The 24,012-nt window shown below is 43.3% G+C and overlaps 1 protein-coding gene across 2 annotated transcripts in view; it reads left to right on the top strand.

Annotated features, from left to right (window-relative positions):
* The window catches only part of pde4d (phosphodiesterase 4D, cAMP-specific), a 166,324-nt gene that overhangs the window by 19,842 nt on the left and 122,470 nt on the right, over positions 1-24,012 (top strand). The window contains exon 3 of one of the 2 annotated variants that reach the window (XM_068703327.1): positions 11,775-12,013. In XM_068703327.1, coding sequence (XP_068559428.1) covers positions 11,775-12,013 — 239 coding nt within the window. Of the gene's footprint in view, positions 1-11,774; positions 12,014-18,229; positions 18,563-24,012 lie in introns of those variants that run through there. The other variant, XM_068703326.1, reaches the window with a different exon arrangement.

A 24,012-nucleotide genomic window follows, 5' to 3' on the forward strand; every position in this document is an offset into this window, starting at 1 on the left:
TTGTTAGTGGGAAGCGGTAGTGAGATTTGGCGAGTCGAGTTAATTCATGTCAGATGTGCCTGCTATTACTGCCCTCGTCAGTTAAGACGGAGTGAAGAGAGCAGGGCAAGGGGGCGGAGAGGAGCGACAAGTGTCGCTCGAGGAATGGGTGGGACATCAAGAGAGGACAGGTAATTAGAGACAAGAGTGGGGGGGGGGGGGGGGGGGTTTAAGACAAGAAGTGAATGTGAAAAACAAACTGAGAGCAGCGGAGATGCTCCCTCATCCTCGAGGGGCATATCGAGGTAGAGCAGGGACACAGGCTGCGCAGATGAATACGTTTTGCAAGGCTCTCGGGGGGCTGTCCAATCAGGCGGCGCCTATTGATGAATAGTCATGAGTCACCTTATCAGCATCACCATGGTTACGCAGATGTGACTGTGGGCCCCGTGAATGCGATGAGCGAATAGAAATGGGCGAAGCGCTGCTCTGTCTACTTCCCGCGCACATCTTGATCGCCAATTAGAGCCCAGCAGGGGAACATCGGGGGCCGTGTGTTTGGACCGCTCCGACCTCGAGGGTGAGGGGAGCAGGTTCTGAGTGAGGTGAAGGGGGGGGGGGGGTACAGGGAAGATGCCGTTTAGGGATTTAATGCATGGGAAGAGTGCAAAGATGGAGGAGGATTCAGCTTATTTGATGACTCAAAGTCACATTAATCAGCAGTAAAGCCAGTCGACGCTCGGCACATACAGGTGTGGGCTGGCGGGATGAGGAGAGGGGAAGTGGATGACAAGATATTAAATGAAAAAGAGCTGGGAAATTAGATTGAACAGGATCAGAGGAGGGGAACATTATCAGAGAAGCGGAAAAAGTGACTGAAGGATGAGCGGGATGAGAGCCAGCTGCAGGAGATCAAATAAAGAAAATGGACGAGGGATAATGGAATAAAGAGCTTGGACAACAAGTAATGATTTACATAATTCCCTCAAACAGACATCTTTACATATTTATTTTTTTTAAAAACACTCTCAATTCAATTCCCCAAAAGATGGGCTTTTAACACTAGTTGGTATTCCCTTCAGGATTTGAAGGCAGCATTAAAGACATGTACCACTTATCTAAAACAATAAAACCCAAGCTTTCTTTTTTTTAATATCTCAGCTCAGGGAGGAAGAGCTTTTTTTTCCTTTTTTTTTAGCACTCCTCTTATTCTACCCTTCTCTCATTTTCTACCCATTTTTTGCATCATACACAGAAGTTTCAATGAACCTGATGATAGCCGTCCTCTTATCACTGATTTGACAGGGCCAGTGCAAACATTGTTAATTGTTTTTGAGCCACTGCTTATCTGCCGGCTTATTTATTCATGAGACAGCGGAGCAATCTACGGCATATTTGAAACATGTAATTAGATTAGCAGGCAGCTCCACACTGAGGACATACTCGGCCACTCAGAGAAATTGTGTGTGTTTTTCCCCTCAAGTCTGCCAAAAAACTCGATGGGGCCAATTTGTTTTATGTATCTGGTCCACACACACTTGTCGGGATCTGTCCTCCACTTACTGTAAAGGCATCATTTAAGCACACAGTGAGAGAGAGAGAGAGAGAGAGAGAGAAAGAGAGAGAGAGAGAGAGGCAGGCCCAATATTTTTCTATTCCGCTACAACTTGTGGACAGAAACATTACCACCCGCTCACCGTGTCTCATTTCACAGCCTGTTGACTGCATTTAAAGTGCGATCAATCTTGCGTATACGGTGTTTGGCAGCGCTATCTTTCTGTCTCACTTTCTCTTTACAAAAAAAAAAAAATCCAGACACTTGACGCTTTATCTGCAGCTCAGAGTCGGCTGCACTTCATATCTTTGTTTTACAATGACCCTGGCCCTTTGCGCAGATGAGAATATACAGGAAATGTCAATATCAAGTGTTATCTAGCATCTCCTTCTGTGTCCGCTGCATCCCCCCCCCCCCCACCCCGTAGGTTTGGGATGCCTCCCGGGGAATTTCATCTAATTTCGTCACAGATCCATGCCCGAAGTCGGGTAAGACTCCAGGTCTTGTCACTGCCAGACATATCTTCTCCCGGTCTCAGGCTACTTGAGAGACGGGGGGCTCTTTGAAACAAATTGATTCATCTCCCTCACCTCCAATTTGACACTTCAGTGCACCATTGTTCTTCCTTATCGTGCGTCCTGCTAGTTTTCTCCACACTTAATCTTTTGTCGGGTCTCATTTCTGTCACTTTTCCCGCTGGGATTAATAGGAAACGAGAAGATATGTGCCACTCTCTTTTTTTTTTTTTTTTTTTTTTACAAACGATCATATCCCGCTATCATGCTGCGAAATTGGACACTGTTTGCAACCGCATTCGAAGCGGACATATTGTATCTTAGGCATGCTATGTCACATCAAAATCAAAATTTGCATGTTTATTGAAATTGTGCTACCCAAGGAGTGATGCAAATATGAAGGGAAATGTAAGACAGCGTACTTGCGATAGAAAATGAGAAAAAAAACCACCCATGACTTAATGTATGCCATGAATTTCTAAGAATAGACAACCAATTTGCATATAACAGTGCGCAGCAGACACTTAGCAGAGGAGATTTCTGATATCCCACACAAAGGAAAGTAAATAACACTACTGCCACATGTGGTGCAGCTGTGCACACCTCCTGTATTTCACACAGTAAATTTGCAATGAAACTGAGGTTTTCTGATGATTGATTAAGACCTTTTAGAGAACCACGAAAGGTCTAAACAATTTACTACCGCTCCCAGGGATCATCTAGATTACCTCACTGTGTTATCCTCTTGCTGCTTTTCCCTCTCTCTGTAAATCCACAGAAATGTTATGTTACTTACAGGCGTGAAAAAGAAACCATTTTATATAGTCCCCCATGTTTTATCTATACCTTATATTTTACTGTATGTCTCTTCCCATGAACCCCATGAGCCATACTATTCACGTATGTCTGTTCATTTGATTATTAAGTGAATTATTCATGATGTAAATACAAGGCAAAAAGTACTGAAACGGTACAGTATTCTCAGCACACTACCCCTCTTTTCTTCACCCCCCTGACCTTAATAAATCTGCTGTGAAGCTGTGAGCACTGTGTACTGTAGGAGATGAACTGAGTTAATTTTTACTACCTCACGGTATACTGTGTTTTACAGCTAAGCGAACCATCTGATCAGGCAGTAAAACCGCACACCGTGGTTGTAAATACCAGTAGCTCTCACCAGAGATAGATAAACCCGTGTTGTTGAGGCAACCCTGTTACCATCATGTGCCAAGCAAACTCGTGACTCATGGAGACGTTCAGATTGCAGAGTAACGCGAGCCACGGATATCGAGTTTGCCTAAATAAATCAGGTTGCGTACAGTGTGAGATCTCTTTGGAGCCAATAGGATTCAGGCAGAGCAGGGCAGATTGTAGATAAAAAACCTCCTTCTCTTTCCGTTGTTAAAAATGTAGCGTAAGCCTCCAGAGAGCCGAGAGCTGCCTATGAGGCGGCAGATAAATGGAAGGACTAAATTGTTTTTTCAACCAGGTGATTTACTGCATCCCATCCACTGGCAATCATTCTTTTTCATCGCCTCTCTCTTTCCCTCTCTCTTCCTTCCCCAGCTTTGTCTGTGTTAAGTTCCATCCCAGCCACTTCTCTCGTGGCCGCCAGGCTTTACCCCGAATCCATTTGAGATTCATTCTTTGGTAAAAATCGATCAATAAATTCAGAGCACAGAGATGAATGATAATGGCACTGACGAAGAAGGGTTGCACATACTGAGTATAGTGCAATAGCCCACTTGGTAGAAGCGATGATGGTGCATTCCCCACTTGATTCTGAAGTGTTGGTGTGTTCCTGTGACCTGATCCAAGATCAATACAGCTGTTTTTTTTTGGAACATGTCATCAACATGGATCCTGACTTGAAGTGTAAAATGATGTAACATGACATGTCATCAGAAACTGAAATGGTGAGGATATGCTCTGCTCGCCGCGGCGCTCCAACATTCGGACGGTGAGGGATAAACTGCGGAAAGGTAGAGAAAGATGCATCAAGGAAGCGAGCTCTTCACGACCCCGACACATGTACTGCCTACTGATGATTTCACACCGCCGTCTTTCTGTGGTGTCGTGTCTATATGGGCCCAATTGTCATAAAGCAACAAAAAAAAAAGCCGACAGGGCTGAGGCCTTGTCCAGATGCTGTTTTGGCTTTGAACTTGTACCAAAAATGAAAAGGCCAAGCAATGCCCAACCGATGTGCCATCTTAATCTCCCAAAAGGTCAACACAAAAAAAAAGGTGCTAATGAAAAATTCAGTTCATGAAAAAGGGTTGGCATCGTTTGCTGACAAAATGATAAAGGAGGGCGTAACTCTGAAACCTTTAATAGCAGATCGTCATGTCACAGTTTGAACCCCATGCAGTGATGTAGCTGAAAAGTGGAGACGGACGGTAAGCAGAGACGCCGGATGTTTGATGTGCAGCAGGACCATTAGAATGGTGGAACAGTGAAAATGAGTCCAAATCACAAAGTCAGAGACAAGACAAGAAGAGAGACAAGAAGAGGAATCAGTTAGGATGAAGGGAATGTAGCAAGATGAGCGGAGAGGAGAGGTGGCCGCCTGTCAGTCCTTACATGAATAAATGAGAGCTGCATGTGGGGGAAAATACCTGAAGCCAATATTGAACCACCTGCATATCTAAGAAGCCTCACATCAATAGTCTTCATCAAAGGCTACAACTCCCCAGAAGAAAAAGTGGTGAATCTTTTTTTTTTTGGTCAAATAAATTCCAATTCAGTGTGCGTTGTGTTTTTCTCAAGCCTTGTGTCTTCGCTGGCCCTCAAAAAGGCAAAAGACCTATTTTTTAATGGGCACAGAGATTTCAGTTGGTATATTGATGCGCTGTCATGATCAGAGTATCCTCAGGCTGTTTAAGCAAACTTTTTACCTCTTTGTCCTCGCAGTAACTCTTCTCTATCAGATTTTCTCTCTAAGGGTGCTTTCACATCCAACCCGTTTGGCTCGGTCAAAGTGAACTCAGGTGCGTTGTGCCCGGTTAGTAAGGTTCGTCTGGGGTGGTGTTAAAGGACTCGCTCTGTGTAGCCTACTTTGTCGGTTCATTAACTCCCTTAAAAAGCGTGTGACAGCAATCCCACAGTAATACGCCTCATGTCGGCACTATGTGATCGCGTCAGTCACCTGGGAGCATGCCAAGGTGCTTTTGTACAGTTCTGTCTTTACCATTATTCGTCATACCATGGTCAATTTGCAGTCTAATGATACTACTAATTCTTATAAGCACTTAGTAATGTAAAGAACATAAATCTACATCACATCATAAGCGTGACTTTAATTTCCCCTTGTGGGTCCTGATGATGTGCTGACGATTCAGGATAAAATCGTCAAAAACTGCCCAATCAACAAGTCTCCTGTCAGTCTGCATAACTTCATGTTTACTCTTGGTTTGACCAGGAATCGTACCAGTGCTAAAAAGCACCAGTGTATCATTTTTTTCTCTTGTTCGACCAAATGAACTAAACTGCTGGTGTGACAGCACCCTAAGGGCTCAAGTAACAGTACTCATTTATGTAATGATTTATTTACTCTCTCGGCAACCACAGCCAGATTAAATACCCACTGAAACCACGTCTTTCTGAAGTAAATGAAGTACTTCTTCCCCACAACATAAGGGGAATGTGTCATTGTGTCTCACAGCTGAGTATAGTACTGAAGGGTCACTTTCTCTACAGCACAAACAATCGTAAATCTCTGAAGAGTTTAGATGTGGGATTCTTTTCTGACTGCTGAATGGAAGCTGCCTGAATCTGCTGATGCCTGGCATCATATACTGACCGTATTACTACTGCGTATCTACGCCTGGTAGCTAGTTCAAATACGCTAAATTGGCTGTTTGCTAAACCTTTCCCCAGTTGTCAGATCATGTTTTTTTAAGACCTTCTAAAGTAGGGCTCTGCGATTTGGCCAAAGTCTTCTATTCCTATATAGCGAGGTCATTTCGTATCTCGATAACGACATATACCACAGTATAGCATGTTTTCTGGTAGTTCAATAAATAAATAGTCTGTATGAATTGACCACGTGGTAAAGACTATTGTTGTGTACTCCTGTGTGAATTAAATACTTAAACAGTTTCAAGTGAAATTCTCGTGGAAAAAAAGATTTCCATGTACAAATTTGTTAATTGCAATTAACTGAGTGGTAATGCAAAGTGTGATGTAAAAACAAAACCGCAATCTTCAAATGATATTTCCTCAAAATATTTCGCATCAGATTTTCTGAGAAAGTTGAGTCAGCATGTGCTTGTCATGGTCAATTCAGACAACGCAATTCTTGATCACGATTTGGAAGATCTGAAAAGCGAAGCCAATGCAGAAGTGCCTTAAACTTGCATTCTATCTAATGACCAGCAGGGGGCGACTCCTCTGGTAGCGAAAAAGAAGTCTGATTGTATAGATGTCTACGAGAAAATGACTCTACTTTCACTTGATTTATTACCTCAGTAAACATTTTAAACATGAGCTTAAGGAGTCGATCGCTAGTTTCAAGTCTTCTTCAATATACCATAATGTTCATTTAGTAAATTATGGTCCAATTTATAGTAAAATAGACGATAAACCAGGGTTGGCTTTAGGGAGTGGTTATCTTGGGATTGACAGGTTGCTACCGCAGCGTTGTCCAGTCTGGGAGGTGTCCATGTTTCTGTCTAACTTTAACCCTTTCACAGTGTGATTTCAATTCATGACAGTTAATTATAACATTTTGTCTGCCTAAAATGTCTTATTCAGTGTTGTACTTAGCTCCACCCTCTCGTCACTTTGGGTTCCAGAAAACCGTGATATCAATGGCCAAAAAAACAAGATGGTGACAGTCGAAGATCAATAGACTTAGAATAGCAACCAGAAAGCGTGTCATTAGCTTACCGCATTGTAGTATTTTGTGAGGTTATGTTAGAAAAACAATGGAACCTCCACTTCTTTGGAGCTGGTCTTGGGTGCTAGAATATCAGAGGCTTCTTCCTGCTCTCTGTTGGATTTGGGAAAGTTTACACTCCAGCAAATCCAGTTGGAGTTGGACCTCTGGCTGAAAGCCTTTTTGTCCTGTAAAATTGAAACATACAAATACAAACAATAAATCTGTCAATCAATTCAATCTGTCTGTTCCTATGTTTTGAACCAACACACAGCGCTGATGTTAATATGACTATATATTAACTATGGCGAACACAGAGCGAATCTCTCCTTTTGTTAACCTCTGTGTCTTACCAAAAAATAGAAGAACATTTAGAAAATTCAACTGCTGATTTTGATCAAATCTGACCCGCAGCCCGCCCTCGACCAAACCCATCAATGCATTGGCACATGAAGTACACAGCGAGCACGGAAGAGTCGCAGCAGACCAATTAACCTTTCACTGATCCCACTTACCATGAAGGGCCACTTTAGGCATTAGGAGAGACAGCACAAGTGAGTGAAGAAGAAGGACGGCGTGTGTATAATCTATAGTGGGAAATCACACGCGCACGCACACACACACACACACACACACACACACACACACACACACACACGCACACACACAGTTGGATGTCCTCACCTTTGTACTCTCGGCCGTCTCTTGTGTCATACGTCTCACCCGTGCAGGAGGCGGGACTACTGTAACCCTCTTCAGTCTGGGGTGTCTAAGAAAGCTTTTGGTCAGTTACAGCTGGTACAGAACACAGCAAAACATGTTTTGAAGAAAACCAGACAGAGAGCACAATCTTGAAATCTCGATATTGGTTATTTGTGTGTAATTTATTATGAAATTATTTTTATTCGTTCTCTTTAAATCACACCTCATCTGTCCGGCATGGCTAAAACAGCCTTAGATCCTCTGATTCAAACCTCTCGCTGTATTAATTCGATTTGATTTCATATTATTTGCGTTGTTTTTATTGTTTTATCATTCCTTAGATGATAAGTATAGTTATAGGAAGAAACACCACTGGACACTAACTAACTAACTAAAACTGTAAACCTTTATTTGGGAGTATTTCTGTAAAGGAGAGTTGATGACGGGAAAGACTCTTTGCTACTAAGAATATTCTGATCTCCTTTTTACTGACAAATGGAAGGACGTAAAATCAAGTGATGAACAAAAGGCAAGCAATAATGGATATAACTTTCTACCTCATTCATAGAGTGATTTACTAGTTATCTAATAAGAGTCGTGCATCAAATACAATGCAAGTACATCAGTAGTAACCAGAAACTAAAAGAGCAAAGGGCCATTACATAAATTGTTCCGTAGCCTGTGAATACACTGTCAAAAAAAGCATTATGGTTAATAGTGACATAACTTCATTGAGTCATTAGATCCATTATTCATTTGCTTTAATTTCAGCCTGATGAAAAGTGAGGGTTAATCATGCTGGCTCCCTCGTTCTCCTCTGTAAGCAACCGTCCGTAGCAATGAGTCTAATACTGGTAATTATGTAGGAATGAAAGGCTCAATGACTTCCTGGATGAAGATTGGCATCTTGATGGATGCAAGGGTGGACGGGCAGGGAGGGGGGGGGGAGTGAGGTGAGGTGTTTTTGCCGCACGATGGTGGGTGAGGCTGAACAGTCACGACAAAGAGGGAGGAAGGGGAGACAAACAGACACATGCACACAACAGACACACACACACACACACACACACACACAAGTCAGGGCTCCCAGAGGTCCTGCTGGTCTAATAGAGACGTATAATGCTGTAAGGGGCAGCGTATGGTGCCAACAAGGATAATTCATTTGTTTGCAGTTGGAGGGCGGATAGGTGTTTTTATACGGCAGGCTGCTCCAGGCCATGCACACAGCATTGAGCACCTCTGTTTGTCACAGAAAAACCATCTACCGTATGGAAATCTGCAACACACAAAATTGTCCGAAATAAGGAAATCAGAGACTTCATTTCAGTCTGCTATTGTCAAGTGATTATTATTAGTAAGGCTAAAATTCACTCCCAGAGCGTCGTCGTATGAAGCTTAGGCCCACTGATCAAGTAACGGTAATAGTTTAGTAGTTTTTATAAACTTTTTATACACGTTTGGAGCGACAGCCCCAGATCAGTGGCAAATGCTCGTTGGCTTGGCTCTGGCACGTCGCCGTTTATGCGTTATGTGTTACATTTGCAAAACAGACCAAAGTGTTTTTGTTGAACCTAGAGCATTGGATTTTTTTCATGAATAAACATAACACAGTACACAGTGACTGCTCTACGTAGGGGAAACGGTAAAGATGCTATTATGCATGACTGCGCTTCTGTTTTCGTGAGGTCTCAGCTATACTCATTGGAAAAAAAAGCATATAATGTAGGGCTATCACCTGTAGAAGAGCTATGTGGAATACAAAACGTTAACGGTTGAGCCATATTTGATGGGGAGGCCTTGTCATTCATGCAGAGCAAATGAAGCCTCCTCATGGTTCGCAGCAAGATTAATGGCACAGAATCAGCCTCAGTTTATCACGCGGTCTCCCCAGGTCACTACAATCCTGTGTGTTTGTGTCCTGAATCAAAGATACTCCTGGAACCACTCAATACGCAAATGTCTGATTACCTCTGTGCTCTCCCCCAAGGACAGTGCACCAGAAAAACAACACAGAATTAAAGGTTCTTCTTTCCACCATTGTCCGGCTGAATCTTTGTGTATTGTGCGTGCATTTTGAAACTAGTCATTTCCATTAGGTAATGTGTTTGGTCTTTGCCAAAATAACTGCTAATGGATTTCCAGGTGCTTACATTCAGAGAAAAGTTTGACTATAATGTCCTTGAAGCAGTCTTGGCTTAGAGGAGAGTGCTGCTGCTCTCACTGCATCAGAACCAACGACTCTGATATTGACTACCTGACGTGTTTCCTCCACGTTGACTTGCTACTGTAGAATTACATTCTCTCCTCTGACGCTGGTCTCACATCAGACGTACACAGTCCCAGCTTTCACATCGCTCTTATCACTCGCTGAAATTCCAATCGTTAGATATTTCTATTCTTCTCTCTTGACCCGATGTGATGTGGTATTTTCACTCTGCCACTTTTCCTCAAGTGACTTTCTTTAAAGGACTCCATTTTAACTTCTGTTAAGTCCTCAACAACAAGAGTTACTCATATTCATTGCATTTGTTTCTTTCTTGGCAATTTATTATTCAACACATTATGCCCTGACATCATCTTTCCTCCTAAAAGCATTATAATCTTGTTAATAACACAGTTATGTTTTCCCCATGACGCATCTGATTATTCTCTCATTAATGACTAATGTGATGCACACAGAAATTTGAAGTACATAAACCATTTATACAGTCACACGCAAGAGGTAAATTAAGATGTAAATTTCTTTTGTGCAAATAATGTTCTCAAATCAATAAAATGCAAATGAAGTAAAATAAAATGCAAATTCATTTCCAATTTCAAGATGGGAAAGCAAAGAATAATTTGCAGTAAGAAAAAACTGAAAAGTATAAAAGCACTTAAAACTAACACTGGACCGGTCATAGCCAAACTAGTATTGATGGTTACAAAATGCACAGGCTAGCCTAAATGGACACCCAGTGGGGAAACAAAGAAACAATAAACTGTACAATGCAAATACTTGATCCAGACATACAGTATATTCAAATAGACTTGTGTGTGACCTTGTGAATATGATGTTTGCCCAAAAGACAAAGCAACTTCACCAAGTTAGCAACTTCATTGTTGAGACCGTCCGAGCCTCCCAGAGGAGGTTTGAGTCCAAATGTTACTTGAGTACAGACGTAAAGATACATGAGAAAAATGACTTCACCTCATTTGTGAACTTAAATGAGAAAAACAGGCTGTGTAGTAAAATATAATATGTGTGTTCTCTTTGAGAGCATCTTGTGACGATGCTAAAAAGAGAGGGAAACGCGTGATGCTGCTTTGTGTCGGCGGTTTGTGGTTCAGCGGTAACTATGTTACAGAAAATATATTTTAAAAGTATATGGTATAATGAAGAGAAAAAAAAGGCCTACCTACTGTACACAGGTGTTTCCACTTATTTGCTTGATTAGGACTGTCAGGAGGCTGTAGAGGCTCTGCTTGATTGACATCTGTCAGACCCTCCCGTTAGCGGGTGAGAGGTAACGCTCTCATCGTTCTCATTGGTTGATGAAGTTTGGGAATCTGCACAGCTGCAACGAGCTGTCTAATCAGCCAGACTAAGTGAAAATGTAGAGCACTGAAGTTACCGTATGGCTAACATGTTAGCTAACAACTGGCTATTTTCAGGATCAATTTGGAGTCCTACTTCTGACCACTGGGTGAATGTGAGTCCAGTATTGAGTCTCTTTATCGCTATGCTTTGGTAACAAGTCTTCACAAGTATAATTTTGGACTAAACTTAAGCTGCTAGCTAAATGCTCCACTATGTCCACCAGCCAGCTGCTAACTTTGTCTGTGTGACCTGTGTGACTGTTCTATGGAAATGATGATGGCATCCAACCCAGCCCTCTGGGTGGACGTATTTTAACTACCGACCTGCGCTATATAGTTCTTAACATGTCCGGCCAGCAGTGAGCTGCTAGTCCACACTCCGTACTTGGCCTGCGTGGCGACTTGAGCCGGCCACCCTCCGGTTTCCAATGTATTGAGCTACCGCCGCCCCCCCCTTCGGAGACTTCCTGTCTTCTGTGAAGAATCTCTGCATTCTGTTTCTGATTTGGTTGATTCTTTTCCTCGAATTCCCGAATTCACCCAAGCTTCTTTTCTCCTCATCCAGGTGTCCGATGATTCATCCGACTCCCCCGAGCCGGGGCCAGTCAACTGCATGGAGCCCTTCCTGGTGCGGAGGCTGTCTTGCCGGACGGTCCAGTTGCCCCCTTTGGCCTTCAGACAGGCAGAGCAGTACTACCTTGATCGCAAGCCAGAACCGGACACGGTCACTGTTCCACCACGGCCCACAACACTGTCACTACGCACCCCGCCACTCATCGCCATTACCTCCGCTGACACCAGCAGGTAGGACAAGTACCGAATATCTTCCCGTGGAATAGGTAATTAGAGTAGGGGGTTGTTAGAGTGGAGTGGTTTAATCAATACAGCAGCTGTCTGAAGTGACTGAAGACAGCTCTCTCTAAGTGCCTGACACAGTGCTTACAGGTTGAAATGCAATTACACGTTTACTGGTGGCTGTATAACATTTTCTCATCAGCTACAAACTGTGTAGCTTGAATGCTTGTAATCCAAATCATCCTACACTTGTTGAGATTTGGGTCTTTTTCTCTCAGAACGGTATAAAAATCTATTTAAAGAGACTTCTTTCAATCCATCACAGTACACATTTCATCACTGTCATTCTTTGTCAAAGTTATGTTATGGCTGTATAGTAATAGACTATTGGGTATGTATCCGAGATTGGATCGTCAGCTGCATTGTGGTCTGTAGCGTTAAGCCAGTCTTAATTTTGCTCTTAGATTAGTTAGCCTCCCAACCCTCAGGCTAACTCTTAATGAAGAGCCACGTTGCCATTGTTACAAATCGGTGTTGTGGAATGAGCAGTGAGAAGGGAAAACTGTTTTAGAGGCCGAAGTAAGCCGTTAGAAATACACAGTAGTGGCGGAGATTATTATAACAGTTTCTTTTGACCGAAGAAACTATCTTTGACGAGTTAGCAGAGGTTCTCAGCCCGGCGAAATGAAAAAGCCACAAACAGCAGCTCAGCTCTGCTACAAGTCTGCACTGTACTGAGATGTTATGCTACTGGACATCCTCATTCTCATTTTTTGATTTAAAAAAAAAAAAAAAAAGCCTCTGATAATTGAGTGTCGCACCGTATTGAAATTACCAGAAACAAATGGCTGCCTGAAAGGTTGGACATCAATTACGGTATGATTTGGAAAATGGTTGGCAGTAATGCAAAGTATGCTTGACGTGTAGTGGACTAATAATGCGAACCGCTGGTATTTAAATGATGCCTGACTGGCGGCAAGTGTGACTCATCAAATAACTAGGCCCAATAGATTTATATTTGTCACCACTGGCACTTACTGATTTCAAGACGGGGAATGTTATTTCACCATTTCAACATGACGAACAAGATAAAAGCAGCTCAGAAGATTTTTGTTTTGTTGTAACATATTTTCTCATTAAGCACAGTGATTTTGATGAATCTACTGTGTTGTACAGCCACACAATAGCCTTATACATCTCATTGATTTATATATTTCAAACTGCAATTATTCGAGCTTTTTGTGTGACATTTTGTGAAGCACATCGCACAGGCTTGTAGACCTTAGAAGTCTCCGCTTTACAGCTTATGGCGACTACTTAGTTTTATGACAAAGAGGAAACAAACAAATGTGTGAGAGATGCCCAGCATCACTTTGAGTGAGCACTCTCTCTCTCTCTCTCTCTCTCTCTCTCTCTCTCTCTCTCTCTCTCTCTCTCTCTCTCTCTCTCTCTCTCTCTCTCTCTCTCTCTGTCACGCTTGGAAAACGTGACCATTCAACAAGTGAGAAAAGAATCACACCCGATTCCCGAGAATGACATGCGGTTTGGCAGAGACAGACACCAAGGCTCCGGCCAGCTCGAGTCTCTGAGGGGAGACGGAAACCAACAGATAGCAAACAGCATTCTGTATCAAAGACATAGGCCCAATGGGGAATTCATAATTTAACAGAAATGTACCCAGACTGGTGGAAATACAATCAGTGATCAATCTCCATTGTCCTGAGTTGGTATTGTCCATGGAAACAGATGGCAGTTCTCTTGTCAATCAAAGGGAAAGTGGTTGTCCTCTGCCTCGTCTTTGATTGCGACGGCAGGCTCCGATGGACTCTGTTTCTCCCTCATCAGCATCACGCTATCTCCATATCGCAGTCCAGTGGCGCGTCATGTGCCATATGAGAAAGAAAATGCATCCGCTTTCCCCTCCATGTTTCTGTCTTGACCTTCTCTCTCTTTCTCGCTCTGTGTGCCAAGACTGATGGGGCCTGCAGAGTTTCACAGAGGGGAAAAGCAATAGAAAAAAAGGAGCGGTGAGGTACAGCTTATTAATAAGGCCGTAGCTTGTTAAAGGAGCTTTAATTAGACAATATGCTGGAGACTTTAAACAAGAAGAAAGTGTTATTGACTTGTGGACTTCTTTCAGAGGGAAAAAAAAAGAAAAGCTGGTGTCACTTAGCTCTAAATTACATTTTCAGCCAGGCGGAGCGATTTTCATCGCGACCCTGTTGCAAAACAGTGCTGAAATAGATTCCACTATGACTGCCATAATATCAAAAAACATGTCGATTCCAAGAAATACAGTATGTTTTGTCCTCATTTGAACATGTCTGTCTGTGGTTGGGTGTATCACACGTCGCTGACAGAAACTGCAACCCATAGTGAAGACAAGTCATGGTGATAATGCCAAAAAAGTGTCAGGCTTTGGATGTACAGCAGAGGCAGCTCACCCTCTCTGAATAAGTGTCAGCAAACCTTTTATGTGCCCTTCAGAAAAGGGCAAAGTATTCCCAAGTGTGTTCATCTGACCACTCTTTAACAATCAGGTTACCTCGGCCGGATAAGGATTGGGCAATTTGAAAGGGGTCTGTGTAATGATTTGAAGACAAAAGCAGGACAGGCCTGACTCTTTCTCCTCCACTTCAGACGGTCGTATCGACTGTTTTCAATTATGTCAATGCCTATTCTTGTTTTATCTCGGCTTTTTTTTTTTCGTCATCTTACTTTTCAAAACTATCGCTTGCAGCTCCAAAACAGCTCAACCTGATGTAAAATCAAAGTGTTTTCGTCTTTGATTATATAACCGCTTTGGATTCATTGTCATTCCGCCCTTTGAAGCCTACCTATTAAACCATCAGTCACGTCCCATCATGTCACCACCACATCAAGCAAAATTGACTGCTTTCATAACACAACAGACGCAGTATGAGCAGGTTAAGGAAAAAATGAACTGTAGGGAGAAAAAATGGGCGACGGGGAGAATTTTAACAAAGGCCATACATCTTGACTTTGCTTCAAGCCTGATTCATCTATAATTCAGCACAGCGGTGAGGAGGAAATATACAGCTGTAAAACATTAAGGATGGAAGAAGTGACGTCCAACTGCAATTTCTGAGTGAATTTAGTGACATTAACTTTGTATGTGGCCTAATGAGACTGTCTGCAGTATTAATGCACGGACCAAGAATGTGTTTCCATTCTAAGTGCTCATGATGGGAATATAAAACAGTGTGTCTGTCCATTAAACAGTTCCAATGCTATTGTGTTTGCCACTCCTCAACATTTAGTAAGACGGCTTCTGTTTAATTTATAGGAAGGGTAGAGCTTTGACATAATCTATAGGCCTCAGTGCTGTAAGATGCAAGTCCCAGGACTACAAACTGAACATTACACAGCATTCAGTTTTGGTCTGTTTACATGCACATCGATGTTGTTTTAATTACAATCAAAGAGTGCAACTTTATAATTGCATGGCAGGCAAGATTTACGGATGGGCCCAACTCATTACCAATACATCGACGAATTAACAGATTGAAACACAAACCAACAGATGTTCATTATGTCAGTGTGTAAAAAAAAAAGTGAAAAAGATATAAATGTACTGACAAAGGCCGTACCAGCATCAATAATAGTATTGGGTATTGGCTTAATACCGGATCAGAACAAGCTATCAGTGAATCCCCAAACACTTAAATGTCATCCCAAGAGTCAGACGCTTTAAGTCAGATCATTTGTAAATTACAGTTTTTCTCTCTTCTTTCTTTTGATTTTAGAAACGCACACATGCAGGTTACAGATAGAAATGCACAGATCCCACTTTTAACCTTCTGATAGTAATTCAGACACGTAAATGCAGATACCGGTACAAGTGCTTCTTCTTTAATTAAAACCTGTACAGCTGATTGTGTAGAACTGATTGGGTCATTCTTCTCTATGTAAGGCTGCAACCAGACCTCCTACATCTCAGCTATAAGTAGAGGCATTTATACACCAACATCTTCTTTAGGTTTGTTCAAATTGTAATTATATTCTGGAAGGGTTATACAAATTGTGTTGTGAATAGGAAACTAGTTACTGTGAGGTGAATTGGTCAGGTTTGGCTGCTCCGTAAAATAAGTACCAATCAGGTGGTATCACTTATTTCCCACCGCACTAACAGTTATCTTAGTCATTATCCCATTATCCCGAAATAGCACTCTGATTCAACAAGTAGAAAAGAAAACAAACATGACAATGAAGTATGCAAATTGTCACGCAATTTGTCACGAGCTGGAACTATCCATGCGATTAGCCGCGAGCATCGTCAAACCTGATCTCACTCTTCTTCTGGAATATAGCTATTTTTTTTTTTTACGTGTGATCATGTGACGTTCACTGACCTATCGACGAGCTACATGTAGCATCAAGCAACGCATTTTGGAAGGAAAAGAGGCAACTTTTGTCTATTGTGTATCGCCGTACAATATAAAAGAAATTGAATATAACATACTGTATATCAAAACAGATCAATGATAGAGTACATTCATCACGCTGGCTGAAAGCACTTTATGACTTGAAGCACTCATGTTGAGTGCTGACAGATCTACAGATCTAAATGTCACTGTGTTTGATGTTTACGAAGTCATTAAAATCACACACATACAGTATATGCTTATGCAAGTGTACAAGGTGTGCAAACGTTAAAAGTTGTCCATCTGGTGCATTGTTTGGTGAAGGTGACTCTCACTGCACGACGGGATACGATCTCCCCCGAGACCTTGTTTGGGGTCAGAGTAATGGAAAATAGATTAAATGAATATACAAATTAGGTTTGAGGTCAGTCCTCAGTGTGTGCAGTGCTGTTCAGCCGTGCTGCTCTATCAGCACAGGGAGTATGGTTCACTTCACAGTATCGGGTAAAGGTGGGCCAGCGCAAAGTCCGCACATGAGCTGCTGATGTTGTGCACGCAAGGCTTTGCCCTGCGTTTCATTTAACCGGACCACTTACTGTTGTAAGTCACCTCATTTCTGAGGGGGATTGCATTTCTGCTGCTAAAGCAGGAGAGACTGCAATCACGCACACTCCTAGCTGCCAGGGTAATGGGCTTTTTGAGCTGCAAGGGAAGTGTAGGGAGAGGAAGGAGAGAAAGCAAGTCTTCCCTGAAAGTCCCCTTTTTGGTGGAAATGATGACAAACAGAGGAGGAGAGCTTTTAACAGGACGGCTGGATGTTTGCACTCCTCTGAGCCCCGTAGACATCACAGACGCACACTCATCCTGTAAAGGCCCTCGGTTTAATCACTATCAAGGTGAGCTCATTTCACCTGCAGAGTGTTTAACGCCCGCTATTACGAACATGCTCCTTATTTGGTCCGTTCTATTGAGTGCATGTCCTCTTCTTCAACTCCTCACAAAACCAATATTTTGTTGAGATAAATCTGTTTGGACTGTTGGATAATGAAACTGGTTCAGCGTTATATGATTTTGGCCACCTGGCTCTCTGTCCACTCCCATCTCCTGCTCCTCACTCGTGGAGGATTAAAGGGGAGGTGCTCCGGATGGGTCGCTCATGTTTTATGGATCGTCCTGCTCCCTATATCCCGTCGCCGCTTCTTCTTTGCAGGGGACTTGAGAAGGGAAGAACAGGGGGCTATGTCGAGTTGGTTTTACGCACACCGTGGGTTAAGTTAACTGCAGCGTGCAGGTGGGAGGGGGGGGGGGGGGTTCTCAGAAGTTTGAGTGGTAACGTGGAATGACCATCCACACGCGAGGACTGTCCTCGCGCCGCCGCCGCCGCCGCAGCACGAGCACCTTGCTGAAATGGGCGTGTACGGAGAGAGCGGGGAGCACTTGGAAACCAGATTTAATTGAGTCGAGTCCCTCCTCGGAGCTTCCTTGTGGGACACTTGGCCGTTCCAAACCGCAGTTGTAGGTCCACCTCGTGATGCGTCACTGGGTTCATGTTTGGCTCTGTCCAAAGTGTATCTGCAGGGCACTGAGGATGAAGTTGATGGAGTTGAACTCATTACGTGAGCTCCAAAAAACAAACTGGACGTGAAGCACCCAGAGTGGCTTTAAAGTTGTCTCGATTACTTCCAGGGTAAGGCCTATAATTTAGCATTTGGAGTTATTTTTATTATTATTATTTTTTTAATTTCTAAAAACTCGCAGGGCTGTGAGATTCCCTCTCATCACCTAACCCCCTCCTCCCCCCCGGGTCATTCCATTTGAATGCTTCTAAAGTGTTTATTTCTTGTGCAAAATATTTTGAAACTAACGTGGCGAGGAGGATGGACCCTGCCTCCGGGACAGTGGGCACGGCGTCTCTGGCTGCCGCCGGCGGAACCGGCGTGAGTGCGAAGGCGCCCAAACATCTGTGGAGGCAGAACCAGCCGACGCTCTCTCCGCTCCACCACGCGCTGGTAGTGCGCAAGAACGACCGCGTGAGACAAAGAGGCTTTTCGGACACCGAGAGATACCTCAAACCGAGGAACATGGACCGGACGTACGCTGTGGACACGGGGCACCGACCCGGGCTGAAGAAATCCAGAATGTCGTGGCCGTCGTCGTTTCAAGGTCTTCGACGGTAAGGACAAAAAAAAGGGGGGAAACTGCTTTTCTTCATCTTGTGTCGCTTTCTAATTTCCTCGGTGAACATGGGCGTTGTGTGCATGACCGACGCGCGGGAGCGGAGAAGTCTCTCGGCTCGGGATTTAGTCCCAACTTTGAGGAGGTTATACGATTGTGGTCTTATCCTGGGCTCGACCTCTGTTTATCATCACTTTTAGCATCGCACCGTCGAAAGCATTTACTATGCACACTACTGTAACGGTAGCGACACGGCGGGTAAAGTAAATAGGTCGGTCGATAGCGAAAAGAATGAAATAGTCGCAAAATTATCATCATAAGATTATTGCAGTTTATGCCTTTTTTTACATTTAAGTTACGGCATAACGTGTGTTTTATAAATATATATTTATATATATATAAATACATATTATAATAACGGAGCTTACACGCGCTTACAGACTGTTCAATTTAGGTCAGAAAGATGCGTCAGCCTGAAAATTGATTCCTAATTTCTAGAAAAATAAATAGGAAAAGTTGAAAGGAATAAGTGAGCTCAGTTGTCACATGCTTTTGTGTTTGTGCTCACGTCTATTGAAGAGACTAAATGTGGCACACTAGGCAGGCAGAGATGTGAGGTTACTTCGTGAAGAGTGCCAACAGAGATTGGAAAGGAAAGGTAGGCGTCGACCAACAGCAGGTCACAGGGGATATGCACAGAGTAACCCTGAGCACAACACACGCTGCCCCCCCCCCCCTTTCAGAGTAGTGTTTTGTGCGATCTTCAGGGATTAATACCGTTTAGCTTCAGGATGACCGGGTAGTCTTCTTTCCATGTTTGAAAACATCCTCTGGTCTCTATGAAGGAAAGAGATGCAGTGGGAAAGCTTCAGGCTACATCACCACTGATATAAAACAACACTCGCAGCAATCTGACTCACTACACACAACAACGTGGATAATCTTAGCGCATACATGGCAAGTGCAGGGTCTCCAGACACAGCGTGCACAGAAGTACTTAACCAGGGCAGATGCTGTAAAATGACGGCAGTTTGAGTGAAGCCTGCCTCCACACACACACACGCACACGCACACGCACACACACACACACACACACACACACACACACACACACACACAGACAGACAGACAGACAGACAGACAGGCAGCTCTGCACTCTGACAGCCCGGGTGTGTGGGGAAATGTTTCTGCTCTAATTACTCACTTGTTCCGGGAAGGAAGGATGGGAAAAAAAAAAAAAAAAAAAGACCAACTGAAATGAAATCTGAGAAGGTCACCTCAGCTCTGTGACTGAAGTGACTGTTGCAGATGTAAGTTTCTGTCAAGTAGCTCGCCTTTTTTCTGTCGTTCTCCCTCTCGTAGAAAATAATGGATAGTAATTGTGTAGTTAGGAGTGATACTTGCCTTCAGGTCCAGTCAACTACAGAAAGCACACTGGCTCGTCTGTGCCGACAGACAGAATGGTCCATGTCACAGTGGCAGAGCAGTCACACGGAGGAGAGGCCAGGGAGGGAGGGAGGGATGAGAGCACAGATGGAAGTGACATTGCAAAGTGATGTGCTGGACTAAAACACCCGTGTGATGTGAAAATGTTCCTTTGAACTTGTACATCCCCAACAAAGGGCAATTTAACAGGACATTCATGTAATTCAACTTCATGTAAGATCGTTCAAGCACTTTTCAGATTTGCTCCAGGAGGGTAATTACACGTAGATTAACCCAAACAAATCAAATTTTGCACAGGGGGCTAATTACGTAAGAGGCACATTGCACTCCAGCACATATTCAGGAACACTAACATCAGGCCAAATCAAATCTGGCCCCTTGTCCACAGCAGCCCAGCACTTCAGCATTTGCATTCGGCCAACACGGTCATTTGATTGGTCGTGGTTTTAATGTGCATCCATTGGGTCTACGCGTTTCTCGAATTCTTATTTCAACGTCTGCTGCCAGTTGGACTCACAATCCTTTCATGACACAATGCAGGTGTTTATACGATGCACAGCATATAGCGAGGCAATCAGTGCAGCAGCTGTTGCGTAAAAAGCAGAACAGCTGCAGTTAAAGTGTGGTAAGTAAAGGGTTGCACCCATTTCTCTCAAAGTGACTCGAGTCTTTTCATTCTGTGTAAATTACATTTAACTGTAGCCTAAAAATAGCACATTGGTTAGTGTAAAATTCCTCATTGATTGTTTCATAAAAACAACGCTGCTTGGTATATTGCCTTATTGATTGTACCGCCCAAACACCAGTGGGTCCGCCATTGATTTAAAAGCCGATTCGGCGGCCTTTGCAAACTCACAGATGAGCTACGGCTGCTTGTCAAGGAAGACAGCCAACTTCTCCTCCGGGCGTGAAAAGCATTTTAGCGCATTTCGTCGGCTGTTCGGAGACTCCTCAGCCTGTGCAAATGTGGTGTGTGTGTGTGTGTGATGCATGCGTGTTTACATGCAAGCCATGCATTAGATTGACTTTTCCAATTAACAAGGCGACGGGCAGGTTGCCTATCTTGACATGGGGAAAAAAACAACAACTCAGTAATCAAGTTGTTGCTGCAAGCTAGATAAACCAGACATTTTTCCTGATTGTAGAGGACAGATAGAAACAACTTCTGAGGCAGTGCCCCCCGTAGAAAGCTAATAAGAAGAGCCAGCTACTTGCTCAACACACACAGTTGATTTCAGCCTTGCGGATAGAGGAAGACAGCAGATCTGTCACCACAGAGGACTGTGGCTGGTTTGCACAAGGTCCCCATGGTACAACGCATCACCCAAATGTGTCACAATGGAGGCCGGGGCCTTGATGCTGCTCACGGCTTCTGTGAGACCTCAAGAAGAATCTGGAGCATCCTTTGATGAGGAGATGGCATTTCTCCCTGCTCGCCTATCCTGGGGGGGGGGGGGGGGGGGGTGTTCTTTATCTGTGGAGATATCACTGAATAGGGGCATCATGATTTCTCTTCTCTCTGTCAATTAACAATCAAGATTTGGCGATTTCAGTGGGCGGAAAAGGAAATGTCAAAACAAAGAAAAGGGGACGAAACATATAAGGAGGGAAGGGAGGAGGAAAGGAAGGTGCTCCATCTGGACAGTTTGTCCTCTTCAGCAGCAGCAGATTGGAAAACGTACCTCTGGCCTCTTGCTCTAGTCTGACGTTATATTTAACAGTCGTTGATTTTTCTTCAGCCAGTCCTCCTCCTCCTACTGTGACTGACTACCGAGAGTTGCCAGAGTGAGTTTTTTTAGCCCGTAACCCCCCTGGCTATGTCATTAGATCCCAAGGGCGTTAGTGAGCGAGCCAGGAACTGCTTTTTGGGACGTGGCTATATATAACCCCAGTCATACTGCACAGGCTGCCACAATGCACATCTATCGTACTGCTAGGCTCTCAGGCATGTGAATGATGTCCAGAAACATGCTAATGAACACATTGCGGACAAGGTACCGAACTTTCCATTAGCAGAGATCCGCATCAAACACTAGCTTGGCTATTGAAACGGGTTCATGAGGGATCATTTGTGGACTCTTCTGTGTTTTGTGTCACGGCGTTAAAGGCAGGCCGAGCTGATTACTACGTGTGAATGCTAGCCCCTCGTCTGGGTCTTATTGACCCGTTTCATTCAGGCAGAAGTGGAACGTGTTTTGAGTTTGATCTTCAGACGAGTAGTGGGAGATGAGCGTCTGCATTAGGAAGTCAGTTGTGCGGACATTGACGTGGGAAGTCAATTTCAATCAAACTGGTAGTGCTGCAGGCCTCATCCTGATCATACGCTGATAGATGTACAGTAAATATAAATACTGAGGAGATAAAGACTTTTCTTCTATTCAATTCACTTTATTTTTGTATGATATAAGATATGGATACTGTGTGTCTATGTAAAGAAGGGATCTGACTTTTCCCTGCCTCAGCTGCACAGAAAACAATCTCATTAAAAAAGGACTTTATGCTTTTATAGAATACTTTTCCCAACATGCAATCAGTGGGACACTGGCCATACAAGTGGATGGAATATGGTTATGTTCCATTCATCAAGTGGATGGAATACAACCAAAAACACTCATGGCATGGATGAAAATCCATGCCACTTCACAGCTACTCAGAACACATTAGCAAGTCTACTGTATGACTTTCATACTGTTTCTGTCAGCCTGGTCTGTAATACAATCATCAAGTGACATTCTTTAACTTTTACCAGATCAAAGCCAATTGCAATATAATGCAGAGTAAAACATTTTCTAAATCAAACTTCTTTATAGACCGTATACTGTTCCTTTATAGTCCCATATAACTTATAACAAATGCATATAAATCAAACACAAACGCACTCTTTATGTGAAGATTTGTTCATACTAAAGTTCTTTCAAGCTAGAGAGACTGAGAGGAACCTGAACAATTAGTCACTAAACACTTGTGAGGACTAATGCAAATTATCATTTTATTCCAGTCAAAACAGTTAATTTATGATACAACTGTAAGGAGAAAATGAAAACAAGTAGAAGTTTATACACACTTAAACATACAAATGCTCTATTGGGGACGCAGATCTGTTTTATTGATGGCCACCATTTTTGAATGTCACGTCAAAGAAAGGGTAGCATGAATTGCTCTCTTTGTTCGGGAAGAACGACAATTCTCTGTGATCGTTACACAACCCAGCCACCTTCAATCAAAGCAGCGTGGACAGAAAAAAAAAAAATACAATCTTGTAGAAGTTATGTCCAAACAAAGCAAATACTGACTGAAATTGAAGTTCACAACTGGATGTTGTATGAACACTGTTGTTGTATGGTGGGATCCTGCTTACGGAACATATTGGTCCAATGTGAAAACAAGACATTGTCCAGCAGGAACCACAGGCTGGCAAATGTGACTGGCTCTGGGAAAACATTATAGCTTCATAAAAGAGAGGAGATGTGCTCAACTAATTCAACCAGCAGGAACAGGCATTTGTTTTTAGTTGCTCTCCCCTGGCTTCCCTTTCATCGCTGGTCACCTGCTGGGCTAATAAAATGCATGAAAACCCTTCTGAAGGTAGCCTTGTGAAAAGCCACGAGCCAAAGCCTCTCTGGACCGACTGCTGCCGGGTGATTCCCCGAGCTCTTGGCTGGCTGTGCTGTACCGATCACATTAAGCTCAACAGGATGATACAGGCTCTAGCTGGGCCAGCCACTGGTCTGGTCTAGGGACTGCTGATAGCTTTTGATACAGACATGAATTATTGATGTGTTCTGTCAGGATCTCTGTATCAAAGCTGCGGAGATTACTATGAAAACAGGGATTACTAGTCAGCTTTTATTTCACATTAAAAGGCACATGGTCTTCATGTGCCAGAGCTCCACTAATGCTGTCTTCCAGGGAAGTGATGAAATATTTGTGCCACTGCAAAGTAAATGTGTAGTGTGTATGTTGTCTCACACACACACACAAGACGAGATCCGGCTCAAAGAA

This window comes from Cebidichthys violaceus, unplaced genomic scaffold (assembly GCF_023349555.1).
Source record: "Cebidichthys violaceus isolate CVI_PGR_0920_01 unplaced genomic scaffold, fCebVio1.0.p SCAF_9, whole genome shotgun sequence".
NCBI lineage: Eukaryota > Metazoa > Chordata > Actinopteri > Perciformes > Stichaeidae > Cebidichthys > Cebidichthys violaceus.